Genomic DNA, 14,651 nt, shown 5'->3' on the forward strand with positions numbered 1-14,651 from the left:
TTCGCTTTTTATATCCTTCTTGCTTCGTCCGTCATGTGTTATTTTCCTTCAAGGTAGCAGAATTTCCTAAGTTTCTCGCTACGTGACTATCAATTTTGATGTTAATTTTCTCACTGCTCTCATTTTTGCTGCTTCTCATTACTTACGTCCTTCTCGGTGTACACGAAATTCGTATTCCGTACTCAGTAGATTGTTTCTTCTACTAAACAGATCCTGTCATTCTTCTTCGTTTCCTTCTTCACTTTCACTGAGAATAGAAATGTCAGCCGGAAATTTTATCATAAATATTTTTTTCTGCCTGGATTTGAATCGCACTCTTGAACCTTCCTTTCATTTCAGTCATTGCTTCTTCGATGTATAGATTCAACAGTAGAGGCATCCCTGCCTTACATCATTTTCAAACCGAGATCTTCAGTCTTCGTCCAGTCTTATTGTTGTTGTTGTTGTTGTTGTCTTCAGTCCTGAGACTGGTTTGATGCAGCTCTCCATGCTACTCTATCCTGTGCAAGCTTTTTCATCTCCCAGTACCTACTGCAGCCTACATCCTTCTGAATCTGCTTAGTGTATTCATCGCTTGGTCTCGCTCTACGATTTTTACCCTCCACGCTGCCCTCCAATACTAAATTGGTGATCCCTCGATGTCTCAGAACATGTCCTACCAACCGATCCCTTCTTCTAGTCAAGTTGTGCCACAAGCTCCTCTTCTCCCCAATTCTGTTAAATACTTCCTCATTAGTTATGTGATCTACCCATCTAATCTTCAGCATTCTTCTGTAGCACCACATTTCGAAAGTTTCTCCTCTCTTCTTGTCTAAACTATTTATCGTCCATGTTTCACTTGCATATATGGCTATGGACAAATACTTTCAGAAACGACTTCCTGACTTTTAAATCTATACTCGATGTTGACAAATATTTCTTCTTCAGAAACGCTTTCCTTGCCATTGCCAGTCTACATTTTATATCCTCTCTACTTCGACCATCATCAGTTATTCTGCTCCCCAAATGGCAAAACTCTTTTACTACTTTAAGTGTCTCATTTCCTATTCTAATTCCCCCAGCATCACCCGACTTAATTCGACTACATTCCATTATCCACGTTTTGCTTTTGTTGATGTTCATCTTATACCCTCCTGTAAAGACACTGTCCATTCCGTTCAACTGCTCTTCCAAGTCCTTTGCTGTCTCTGACAGAATTACAATGTCATCGGCGAACCTCAAAGTTTTTATTTCTTCTCCATGGATTTTGGTACCTACTCCGAACTTTTCTTTTGTTTCCTTTATTGCTTGCTCAATACACAGATTGAATAACATCGGGGATAGGCTACAACCCTGTCTCACTCCCTTCCCAACCATTGCTTCCTTTTCATACCCCTCGACTCTTATAATTGCCATCTGCTTTCTGTACAAATTGTAAATAGCCTTTCGCTCCCTGTATTTTGCCCCTGCCACCTTCAGAATATGAAAGAGAGTATTCCAATCAACATTGTCAAAAGCTTTCTCTAAGTCTACAAATGCTAGAAACGTAGGTTTGCCTTTCCTTAATCTTTCATCGAAGATAAGTCGTAGGGTCATTATTGCCTCACGTCTTCCATCATTTCTACGGAATCCATACTGATCTTCCCCGAGGTCGGCTTCTATCAGTTTTTCCATTCGTCTGTAAAGAATTCGCGTTAGTATTTTGCAGCTGTGACTTATTAAACTGATAGTTCGGTAATTTTCACATCTGTCAACACGTGCTTTCTTTGGGATTGGAATTATTATATTCTTCTTGAAGTCTGAGGGTATTTCGCCTGTCTCATACATCTTGCTCACCAGATGGTAGAGTTTTGTCAGGACTGGCTCTCCCAAGGCTGTCAGTAGTTCTAATGGAAAGTTGTCTACTCCGGGGCCTTGTTTCGACTCAGCTCTTTCAGTGCTCTGTCAAACTCTTGACGCAGTTTCATATCTCCCATTTCATCGTCATCTACATTGTCTTCAATTTCGATAATATTGCCCTCAAGTACATCGCCCTTGTGTAGACCCTCTATATACTCCTTCCACCTTTCTGCTTTCCCATCTTTGTTTAGAACTCGGTTTCCATCTCAGCTCTTGATATTCATGCAAAGGTCTCTTTAATTTTCCTGTAGGCAGTATCTATCTTACCCCTAGTGAGATAAGCCTGTACATCCTTACATTTGTCCTCTAGCCATCCCTGCTTAGCCATTTTGCACTTCTTTTCGATCTCATTTTTGAGACGTTTGTATTCCTTTTTGCCTGCTTCATTTACTGCATTTTTATATTTTCTCCTTTCATCAATAAAATTCAATATTTCTTCTGTTGCCCATGGGTTTCTACTAGCCCTCGTCTTTTTACCTATTTGCTGCCTTCACTATTTCATCCCTCAAAGGTAACCATTCTTCTTCTACTGTATTTCTTTCCCCCATTCCTGTCAATTGTTCCCTTATGCTCTCCCTGAAACTCTGTAGAACCTCTGGTTCTTTCAGTTTATCCAGGTCCCATCTCCTTAAATTCCCACCTTTTTGCAATTTCTTCAGTTTTAATCTGCAGTTCATAACCAATAGATTGTGGTCAGCTCCTGGAAATGTCTTACAATTGAAAACGTGGTTCCTAAATCTCTGTCTTACCATTATGTAATCTATCTGATACCTTTTAGTATCTCCAGGGTTCTTCCATGCATACAACTTTCTTTCAAGATTCTAAAAGCAAGTGTTAGCTATGAATAAGTTATGCTCTGCGCAAAATTCTACCAAGCGGCTTCCTCTATCATTTCTTAGCCCCAATCCATATTCACCTACTATGTTTCCTTCTCTCCCTTTTGCTACTCTTGAAACCCCAGTCACCCATGACTATTAAATTTTTGTCTCCCTTCACTACCTGAATAATATCTTTTATCTCATCATACATTTCATCAATTTCTTCGTCAACTGCAGAGCTAGTTGGCACATAAACTTGTTCTTCTGTAGTAGGCGTGGGCTTCGTGTCTATCTTGGCCACAATAATGCGTTCACTATGCTGTTTGTAGTAGCTTACCTGTACTCCTATTTTTTATTCATTATTAAACCTACTCCTACGTTACCCCTATTTGATTTTGTATTTATAACTCTGTATTCACCTGACCAAAAGTCTTGTTTCTCCTGCCATCGAACTTCACTAATTCCCACTGTATCTAACTTTAACCTATTTTTAAATTCTCTAACCTACCTGCCCGATTAAGGGATCTGACATTCCACGCTCCGCTTTCTCCTGATAACAACGCCCTCTTGAGTAGTCCCCGCCCGGAGATCCGAATGGGGGACTATTTTACCTCCGGAATATTTTACCCAAGAGGACGCCATCATCATTTAATCATACAGTAAAGCTGCATGCCCTCGGGAAAAATTACCACTGTAATTTCCCCTTGCTCTCAGCCGTTCACAGTACCAGAACAGCAAGGCCATTTTGGTTAGTGTTACAAGGCCAGATCAATCAATCATCCAGACTGTTGCCCCTGCAACTACTGAAAAGGCTGCTGCCCCTCTTCAGGTACCACACGTTTGTCTGGCCTCTCAACAGATACCCCTCCGTTGTGGTTGCACCTACGGTACGGCTATCTGTATCGTTGAGGCACGCAAATTTCTTGCACGTATTTTACACTGTCTAATATCGTCTAGGGCCACCGCGAGCACGCAGAAGTGCCGCAACACGACTTGGCATGGCCTCGACTAATGTCTGAAGTACTGCTGGAGGAAATTGACACAATGAATCTTTCAGGGCTGTCTATAAATCTGTAAGTGTACGGGGGGCAGAGATCTTTTCTGAAAAGCACGTTGCAAGGCATCCCAGATATGCTCAATGATGTTCTTTTCTGGGGAGTATGGAGGCCAGCGCAAGTGTTTAAAGTGTGGGATGTCGCATTGTCCTGCTGGAAATCCTCAAGTCCGTCGGAATGCACAATGGACATGAATGAATGCAGGTGATCAGACACCATGCTTACGTACATGTCACATGTAAGGGTCGTATCTAGACTTATCAGGGGTCCCACATCACTCTATCTGCACACGCCCCACGTCGCTACAGAGCCTCCACCAGCTTGAACAGTCCCCTGCTGGCATGCAGGTTCCATGAATTCATGAGGTTGTCTCCATACCCATACTAGTCCATCCAACCGATAAATCTTGAAACGAGACTCTTCCGTCCAGGCAACATCTTTCCAGTCACCAACAGTCCAATGTCGATGTTGACGGGTCGCGGCGAGGCGTAAAGCTTCGTGTGGTGCAGTCCGCAAGGGCACACGAGTGGACCTTCGGCTCCGAAAGCCCATATCGACTATGTTTGTTGAATGTTTCCCACGCTGACACTTATTGATGGCGCAACGTTGAAATATGCAGCAATCTGCGGAATGGTTGCACTTCTGTTACGCTGAACGATTCTCTTTAGTCGGCATTGTTCCCATTCTTGCAGGATCTTTTTCTAGCCTCAGCGATGTCGGAGATTTGATGTTTTACCGGATTCCTAATGTCCACGGTACACTCGTGAAATTGTTGTACGGGAAAATCCCCAATTCATCGCTACCAATCCAGTATCTAATTTCGGAATCTCTGTCTGCCAATTATGTAATCTAGCTGAAATCTTCCAGCGTCTCCAGGTATTTTCCAAGCATACCTCCCCCTCTTTTGTTTCTTGAACACAGTATTCGCTATTACCATCTGAAATTTATTGCAGAAGTTAATTAGTCTTTCTCTTCTCTGATTCGTACTGCCAAGCACATATTAACCCGTAACTTTGTTCCTTCCCATACAATTGCGGTTCAGTCGCTATTATCATTAGGTTTTCATTTGACATCTGTCATCTGACCCGTTTAGTATCCTTATATACTTTTCCTACCTATTCATCTTCTGCTTGCGACCTTAGCAGGTATAACTAAGCTATCGCAGTCCGCGTTGATTTGCTGTCGAATGTGATGAGAACAACTTTCCACTGGACTGTTCACAGTAACTCATTTTCTGTTGTACTTTCTTAATCGTAAAGAATCCACCTCATGTTATACCACTTTCTGCTGCTGAAAACTCCTACATTACTGTAATTTGAGCCAACAATGCACTAAAACTAAATAGATAATTTTCTAAGAAAAGAACTGAATTAGTTTTATTTTACTTACATTGAAAATCCTATCTTGTTTTATGACTTCCTTTCAAATATCCATGTTACTACAGAAAACTGATCTAGATTCAACACTTTTTTGAAAACGCATATTAACACGGAACTTTACGTACAATGACAGTGACTTACAAAAGCAAGCCAGCACTAAAGTATTTGCCTGTCAGGGAGGTTACATTATTTACGTGAATGTTAAAACAGATTGTCTCAGGAAAACGGGAGTAGGATTCGTTACGAATAGGAAACTCATGGTAGTGACTGAGGTGTTGTGAACAATTCAGTGACAAATATATTCTCATCAGAATTGGCAGGAAACCAACGCCAAGAACAATAATTTGTACTTGAACAACAGTTAGGGTATACATTTCAGCGTCAAAAACATACGATGAAGAATTAGAGTATGTGAGGGCATTGAATAGCTAACTCAGTTAGGAAAAGGAGATGAAAATCTAATAATCGTGGGGGTTGGAACACTGTAGGTGGGAAAGCAAAAAAGATTGCATCAAGGGAGAATATTGGCCCGGTAGTAGAGATGAGAGAGGAGAAAGATTAGATTAGTTTTGTAGTACGAGGGTGAAGACAAAGGAAAAAGAAAAGAAATACAGAGTATATATTATAGCCATTCGGAATAAAAGAGACGACACCTCCTTGAGTTCTGTGATAAATCTGAGCTAGTGGTGATAAATATACTGCTCAAAATAAAAGAAAATAAGATTTACCTAGGAAAGACAGATACGGGAGGATACAGGCTGAATAACATCGTGGCGAGACATAGGTTCAAAAATCAGAAAGGAGTAAGAAATCCAGGAGGTTGCTGGTTCCATAGAACAATGGTAAATTGTATAATGGTTAAGGAGTTGGACTCGCATTCTGTAGGTGCGAGAATCACATCTCTAACGCACCATTTTCATTTTCATTTTCTTCCAACAGAACAGAACCGGTATATCTGTCAAACGTGAGTCTATACTCTGTCCCCAATGATAAAGTAACCTTGTCTTCGATGGGGAGTTTAACCACACTTGGTTTTCTCGACATCTGTAACGCCGGAGAAATGTTTCCTCACAACATAGTCTCTGCACCAGTGTCCCGTATTTTATTTTAAGGTCTATGTACAGTGTGATTAGTTGAGAGACTGTCATTATTTCTCTACTTTTACTATACTGAGCACAGTCTCCATGTTTAATGAGAAATCATAGGAAACGTTTTATTTAAATGTATTAGCATTAAGTGTGACAGCGTGTGTGTTAATCATAATACATTAGTGACATACTTCCAGTGCCATGGGTCAATTCCATTGAAGTCATTCTCCAGTAGACTTGTAGCGTCTCCCGGGCTAAACTGCGGTGCTGCTAGAACAGCGTTCAGGAACACAGCAACCAAGAAAATCTGAAAAATATGTACAACATAAAAGATAACTGCATTTGAAACACTAGACTGCTCTCTAACACAACCACTAAGAACGTACATACCAAATGTACAAGCACAATCATAGTCACCCTTACTCGCGGGTGCACATTCACATAAAATCTAGTTTTTTCGTGACAACGACACAAATTTGGCAAATGAGTGACAGTGTGACCCAGTGCTAATTTTTTTTTCTTGTTCAGTTTTAGTGGTGTAACAAGTTACTAAAATACACTGACATAATTTGTACTTACGTTAGCATGGTTACTTTTGTGATTTATCTCGATAAGAAATGGAATTCTACAACCGAATGTCCATCTGTAAATTTCAAAGGAGCACCATATTTTGTTCAGAACGTTTTTTGTGGGTGTATGTGTCAAAGAGCTGTAACAAATCGAGGTCTAACACAAAGCAAATCAACACCGCAAACATAGTTCACTTTGTGTGCAACGTTAATTGATTCTATCGTTCTCAAAAGTGAAGCTTTTGACTGGAAATAATGTTTTTGTCCTTTGCAACAATAACAAATAATTCATAATGGCCTGCAAGACTTTCGAACAGTAATTCTTTATCATATGAAACTGTTCTTCAGAATGCAGGAACGTGACGAGATTTCCTTTTCAGTCTCTTTATGTTCGTAGTTATAGCGACAGCAGAAGAAGAACTCGTCTATGTGGGGCAACCAGTCAGTCATACCGGAAAAGTTCAACATAATTTGGCTTTATGTACAAATTTATTTATTTATTAACTGGGCGAAAAGTTAATCTTCATAGGAAATATCATGGCAAGAAGACCTCTGTATCTTACTGAATCGTTTGGTGCACAATCATCTGATAAATTTATACGCTTGGTTCAAAACTTATCTGCATGACTCATCACTACCTATTACCGAAATGCGCCTTCATGGGTATTATCAAGGGGTACCAAACTGAAAATTACGTTCATGTTATCGCATTTCGTGATCCACGCAGGAATATGAAAAGGAAAATGGATGGAGCTTAAACAATAAGAACTCAGCGGTATCATAGTTGACAAGGGCACAACTAACGCAGACGTGAAGTTTAATGTGTAGAAAAGGAGAAGCATATTTTATCACCGTACCAGCGTCTCTAAGACGTTAAATTAGGTGAGCATATCTCTTGAACTGAAAAGTAGGCTGCAATTTTTTTCGCTCTTTACAAGATATTTCACAATCCCTGTTACAGGTTTCTAGGGTTTGTAGAGAGGACATAGTAGGTAAAGCGTTAATGAAGACTCATATCTGGGACGTATCGATTATATACGAAATGAGTTTGAAAATGGGATCCCCTGTTTCACTTAAGGCACACTGAGAAGATGATACCATCGTCAGTCTTCGCCGTAATTATAAAATCGCATGCCGTTTTTTCCGAATACAACAATGGCTTAAAAACTGGTATGTTCTCCACTAGGAGCGTGGACTATGGTGCTCCGTGGAGGCGCCGCATTGTTGACTTTGAAGAGGAAATCCTTCGTCACGCAGTAGAGAACCCGACGAAGAGTGCACCTGTAGAACTCAAAGGGCAGAGCACATTGTCTCCGCTGTGTGCGTGCGCTGAAGCGGGAGATACGAAAATAGTCCAATCTTTAAACTTATTTTACATCCAAATGAAACATTTTCGGAAATGATTTCCTTATCAAAACTTTACCTAGTCCCTTCTACAAACTCTAGAAGCCTTTAAAAGGAAATGTGAATCACCGTATGTATGAAACTTCACATATATGTAAGTTGTGCTCTACAGCTAAGTGGATTACGAAATGGTGTAAGATTTGTTTTCATATTATCCTGAAAGGCTGTTGAACTCGCATTCTCACGCCTCCACCTCCACTATTCGCTCTTCCACCACTGCTCCTGATTGAGTTACTGGATGAAACACTATATTCGTCCTGGCTAATAAGGTCAAATTACCCCCTGGTCTTGAGTATATAGTTGCACCGAGGCTGCCCTGTGTACATGAACCTCGTCGGCTCTCGCGAGAAAACAATTTATCAAAAAGGGAAACCAGATGCTGGGCTATCCCATACGTCAGAAGAAAACAAAAGAACACCTACTTGCACATACCGTAAGAGATTTAATACAATTCATTATACCACTGTACGAAGCAAGCGCCAAGTGATGGAGAGATTTCTCCTATAAAGCTACTATTGTTCAAATGTTCAGATGTGTGTGAAATCTTATGGGACTTAACGGCTAAGGTCATCAGTCCCTAAGCTTACACACTACTTAACCTAAATTATCCTATGGACAAACACACACACCCATGCCCGAGGGAGGACTCGAACCTCCGCCGGGAAGCTACTATTAAGGGCTGTCTCTCCTCCAACATGTTATCGAAGTAGAGATTCCATTACCCTCACAACTGCATCTGTTCATGCTATTAGAGACAGTCAATCTCATAGCAGATGAGTCTCCGTGACTGAACACTGCGCGCGCGCGTGTGTGTGCGTGTGTGTGTGTGTGTGTGTGTGTGTGTGTGTGTGTGTGTGTGTGTCACCAAATGACTGTGGGCTCAATTTCATCTAATACCATTTACCCTTTTTCACATTAGTCCAAATGAAAGCACGCAGGTAGCATTTGAAGAGAATTACATGTTTTTGATACGAAAGTTCATTAGCAAAAAGTTGTGCACCTAAGACATGCCTTTCCAAACTGCTATCGCGTGGTACTTCAAGCAGACAGCGAGGTCAAAATCGATCGACAAGTAGACACCGTGTAGGACGACAAATCCACATTATTTAGAAGCGCAGATGAAACTATTTAAATGACTCAAGAATCTGTCTAAACATAAAAAACCTTTACCGCAGCTGATGACACTAGTAAGAGTTGAGAAATGGTCTACAGCGATATAGTGCAGCTTAGTATGTGTTCCTTGGCTCAGTTGTATGATATATGACGTAACTTGTTATTCTGTTACAAAGTCGAAATACATTTGGATGATTACCATTTTCAGGTTGGTTTGTATAATAGAAAACAAAATTTAATTAAAGACAATACGGATTTAAAAATGGGAATTGTATGACACTTGATATAGACCTTAAAATTCATAGAATGAAACTAAATTTGTAAGAAAAATAAGAAATAAACGAATTAAGTACGACATTATAACTAACCAAGGAGTTGAACAAGCTTGAGTCTTTCACAAGTCTGTTGAATGTATTATACAGGATTATTCAGCTGCCCATGTCACTGGGTTTCGTGCAGCCCGCAACGCCTTCAACTTGTAACCTCTTCAGCTACCCGCATGCAAGATTTTCATGTTATGTTTTTCGCTAAGCGGAAAGCTGTACCGAGAAAAATTGAACAGGCCGTTTTTGTAGGAAACATAATGTAATTAAATTTTATGCTGGAGGCCAAGGGTTTCCAGTTAATCAAGAAAAATGCGTTTGAAGGTTACTTTTGTACGTTTTCCTTGAATAATTCGAAAACTACGGCTTCTAGCGAAAACGCATCCCAGGATGACAAAAACGTCTTATTCATTTTCTTCTGTATGACTAATAGTTCACACGTAGCAAACGATGAATATGAAAATCTTGCACATGGGTATTAGAACGCATTACAGGTTGCATGAAAGCCAGTAGTAGGGGCAACTGAATCACCGTGTATAGCGTGTGTCAGGAGCAACGGTCAACATTCAGAGGTGTGACAAGCTATTACTTGGAGCAATAAATTTCATATGGACATATGCCATATTCTGAATTCAATGTAAACTGATATTTATTTTCTGTGTTATTCAGTACATTCTCAGGTTTAAACTAGCACACATATACAACAGTAAGTAAACGTTAAAGCATGCGTTTCACGAAGTATCGGTTGGATAATACGTATATTAACAAGTAAATCCGTCTCCAAACGTTATCGTTGATGTCACATTACACATGCAGCATGGTTCGCAATAGATGTTCGAATATTTCACCGTAAACTTCAATATATTTGTGTAGTTGTGGGAGACGATGTTGTGTCGCTTGTGTCGCTTGTCTGAGTGCCTCTGCAGCTTCCATAAGGACGACAGAAGAGCCCTAGTAGATAGTGTCGGAAGTTCCATGCGGCTTTTCGCGGATGATGCTGTAGTATACAGAGAAGTTGCAGCATTAGAAAATTGTAGCGAAATGCAGGAAGATCTGCAGCGGATAGGCACTTGGTGCAGGGAGTGGCAACTGACCCTTAACGTAGACAAATGTAATGTATTGCGAATACATAGAAAGAAGGATCCTTTATTGTATGATTATATGATAGCGGAACAAACACTGGTAGCAGTTACTTCTGTAAAATATCTGGGGGTATGCGTGCGGAACGATTTGAAGTGGAATGATCATATAAAATTAATTGTTGGTAAGGCGGGTACCAGGTTGAGATTCATTGGGAGAGTGCTTAGAAAATGTAGTCCGTCAACAAAGGAGGTGGCTTACAAAACACTCGTTCGACCTATACTTGAGTATTGCTCATCAGTGTGGGATCCGTACCAGATCGGTCTGACGGAGGAGATAGAGAAGATCGAAAGAAGAGCGGCGCGTTTCGTCACAGGGTTATTTTGTAACCGTGATAGCGTTACGGAGATGTTTAATAAACTCAAGTGGCAGACTCTGCAAGAGAGGCGCTCTGCATCGCGGTGTAGCTTGCTCGCCAGGTTTCGAGAGGGTGCGTTTCTGGATGAGGTATCGAATATATTGCTTCCCCCTACTTATACCTCCCGAGGAGATCACGAATGTAAAATTAGAGAGATTAGAGCGCGCACAGAGGCAGTCGTTCTTCCCGCGAACCATACGCGACTGGAACAGGAAAGGGAGGTAATGACAGTGGCACGTAAAGTGCCCTCCGCCACACACCGTTGGGTGGCTTGCGGAGTATAAATGTAGATGTAGATATAGACCAAGCAGTTCATGTCGCGTATTGTCCGCTCATTTGTACTCCTCAGCCTTCATCCAATGCCATAAACAAAAATCTAATGGCGTAAGGTATCGCACTCTTGATGGCCAGTTAATTGTATTACCATGACCAACGCAGCGATTAGGATAAGAGCGGCTGAGATATTCCACAGCATGTCTCGTAAAACGTGGACAAGCTTCGGAAAAAAAAGCCCGTTCTGTCCAGTCATTCGCCCTTCTAAAATGGAACTTGGAAACTGGTTTCCACTGTAGCCCACTGGTTTTCCTGCGACAGTCAACGATTATTACGTGTGATGTTGATTGCAAACCGTGTAAAAGTGGCTTCAGCAGCGAATGGTAGTAATAGAAGCAAATGACGAGTTTCATTTAATCAGTCACATAAGTCAAGTCTTGTGAAATTGTCGTCAGTGTGAAGACTGTGGAGATGAAGTGTGTGAAATGGCTACTAGTTTTCTGCAAGTAATATTCGCCATGCCCGTGTTTGTTGGACATTGGTTAGTGCGGAAAGCTGCCGTGGACTGGCGATAGGACTAGGCTGCACCATTTCAACAATATGTTGCAGTTGCTGAACAGGTCGTTGAACTACACGTTCAAAAGAAAAATGGGACATTGGAAGAATACCTGTTTTACATACTTTGTTGAAAACTGTGGCAAACAATCTATCAGGAAATCGACGATTCGGAAGGCACCGATGGTATTCTTCTATAGCTGGAGGAGCACTACTTTCGCAGAAGCCGTAAACATACACCATACCTGCATATTCTTCATTAATGTAAATCCCGGGGACTCGGTGTTTGTGTTGTCCACATCATTTCATCGTCATCATTCGCGACATTGTATACATTGGACTGTGTAGAAATTGTACTGTGTAAAAAATTGGGACTTTGTATGTGCGCTGATGACTGCGCAGTTGAGCGCCCCACAAACCCAACATCAGCATCATCATTAGTGTATATGTGTGGCACTGTAGCAAGCGCGTTTACAAACACGGCTAATCGATGGTTCTGTCGCATTCACTCTTAGTCCTTCGCACTAATTCACTAGCAACACACCAGTTCCCGTTTATCGCGAGCAGTAAGCAGCGATAAGCCGAATCCGGGTTCGAGTGCAGGTCCTGCACAAATTTCCATTGTCGTCATTCAAGTTTACAGCTGATGGCCATCCATATTTGGAATGGCGAATACGTTCATGCAATATTCCGCTGTCACTTTCTACAATTTTCGATGAAACTGAACAAAGAGTATCGAGACTTTATATATTACTGAAAAGTAAACTCAAGCTGCATGCCTGAATCGATTTTTCAATTTAAAACTCGCTTTTGTTGAATTTTTAAAGGAAAAACGAGTGCAGGAACGAAAATTAGAACACCCAGAATGGATTGCTGACCTTGCATTTTAAGTGTGCTTGGCTGCACACTGCCGACAGCAGGACACTGCAAGCGGATAAACAACTTATTTCTGATTTGCTGGGGATGCATTTAAAGAGAAAATCGCATTATAGCAAGGACACATTCTGACAGAGTCCAGTCCCTAAGCTCAATGTTATTAAAGAAATCGCGATGTTTGAATAATTCATTGTGGCCTTGCAAAAATTATAAGTTTAACTCAATACACGTTTTGAGGGCACTGTCAATTTCACAGCTGTTTTAGAGATCGTATGCCGTTTCAGTAGAAATGTAGCTGACTGATCAGGACTTGTACATTTCTTTCTTCAGAGTTTCCATGTTTCCATAACGAGGTTGCAAAAGTGCTAAATTATTTCGATCAACATACACGAATGTGTGAGAAAGATTTGTTTTTATAAAAAATTATAGGTCTTCAGCGGGCCAAAAATGGTTGTATAACACTGAAACATTGTTTTGTTTTTCGTCTATGTTGTTGAGGAATGTGAAATATAAAACCAAATCCTCCACAGTACTGGTGCATTGAAATTTCAAATCTACGCGTTTCACCCTCGTCATCGTCAGAAAGCGTGGCGTAGTGTTGGAGGAAAATGTGCCAGATAGGTTGAGTTGCATGGCACTCGTGCCAATGCCTGGCCCTTGGGCCGAATTTTTGGTCGCACCTGAGTTAAAGGACAGTGGATTAAGAAACAAAGACATAAGCAATGACCTTAAAATATTTGTAATAAGAGAGAAAACCGACACATATAACCATAAATGGAAGAAACATGCCAAACAGGAGCAGGATGGCAGACACACTAGAAATTTCTGCAATATATACCCTACAGTTGTTAGGAACATAGGTGAGCGCAGGAAGCGATGGAGCTAAGAAGTTGAAACCAGAACAGCTTCCTCGAACCTAATCCATGAAAGCAGATGTAGATTTTATGCGTAAGAAAATTTTACACTGCACTGACATTGCACTGAAACGATGGTTGTTTGTGAGAGGCTTGTGTAAAAAGGGCAAACGTCTGTGAACTTGTATCGGAAATCGCCAGTGGCAGAAATACTGCTTACCGAGATTGCAGTTTATCGTTTCGCGATACTGGTGTTCACGTTAATCAGCATCCCACAACTGTAATGCGAATACGGACTGGATGGTTTAAGGAGGGCCACAATCAAAGCCTTGCAGGCTCTAGCCCCACGCGACTAGCGCGCGAGAGGTCAGACTTTTTGCTCATGCGTACAGCCAACTCACTTCGAGTTAGGATGTGGCTTGTTCTCAGCGAAAAATATGCGCTCAAAACTCAGACGTTGCCTGTGGATATCGTATCACAGAGGCACAATCCCTTTGACTCTTCAGAGATGTCACTAAATCCGCCCAAACATGTAAACAACCATGACTGAGCAGCGCCTATTAGACGGAGGGGGTCTGACAGTCGATCATCTCCAGTCATTCCATCAGGAAGAAGGTACACGGCTCGTGGTGTCTGTAGTTCAACCGTGCCTAGACGGTCGATACCGCTGCTCGATCGCGTCCTCATTGTTACGTTGTGCCAGGAAGGGCTCTCAACAAGGGAAGTGTTCAGACTTCATGGAGTGAACCAAAGTTATGTTGATCGGACATGGAGGAGATACAGAGAGACTGGAACTGTCGATGACATGCCTCGCTCAGGCCGCCCGAGGGCTACTACTTTTGCAGTGGATGACCGCTACCTACATATTAAGGCTCAGAGGAATCTTGACAGCAACGCCACCATGTTGAATAATGCTTTTCGTGCAGCCACAGGACGTCGTGTTACGACTCAAACTGTGCGCAATAGAA

At 41.4% G+C, this 14,651-nt stretch overlaps 1 protein-coding gene across 1 annotated transcript in view; it reads right to left on the minus strand.

The window, feature by feature from the left end:
* LOC124712548 (cuticle protein CP14.6-like) overlaps window positions 1–14,651 on the minus strand; it is a 36,926-nt gene that overhangs the window by 12,283 nt on the left and 9,992 nt on the right. Inside the window, exon 2 of the mRNA XM_047242856.1 lies at window positions 6,410–6,525. Coding sequence (XP_047098812.1) covers window positions 6,410–6,525 — 116 coding nt within the window. The remainder of the gene's footprint in view (window positions 1–6,409; window positions 6,526–14,651) is intronic.

Source organism: Schistocerca piceifrons, chromosome 8, assembly GCF_021461385.2.
Source record: "Schistocerca piceifrons isolate TAMUIC-IGC-003096 chromosome 8, iqSchPice1.1, whole genome shotgun sequence".
NCBI classification, from domain to species: Eukaryota; Metazoa; Arthropoda; class Insecta; order Orthoptera; family Acrididae; genus Schistocerca; species Schistocerca piceifrons.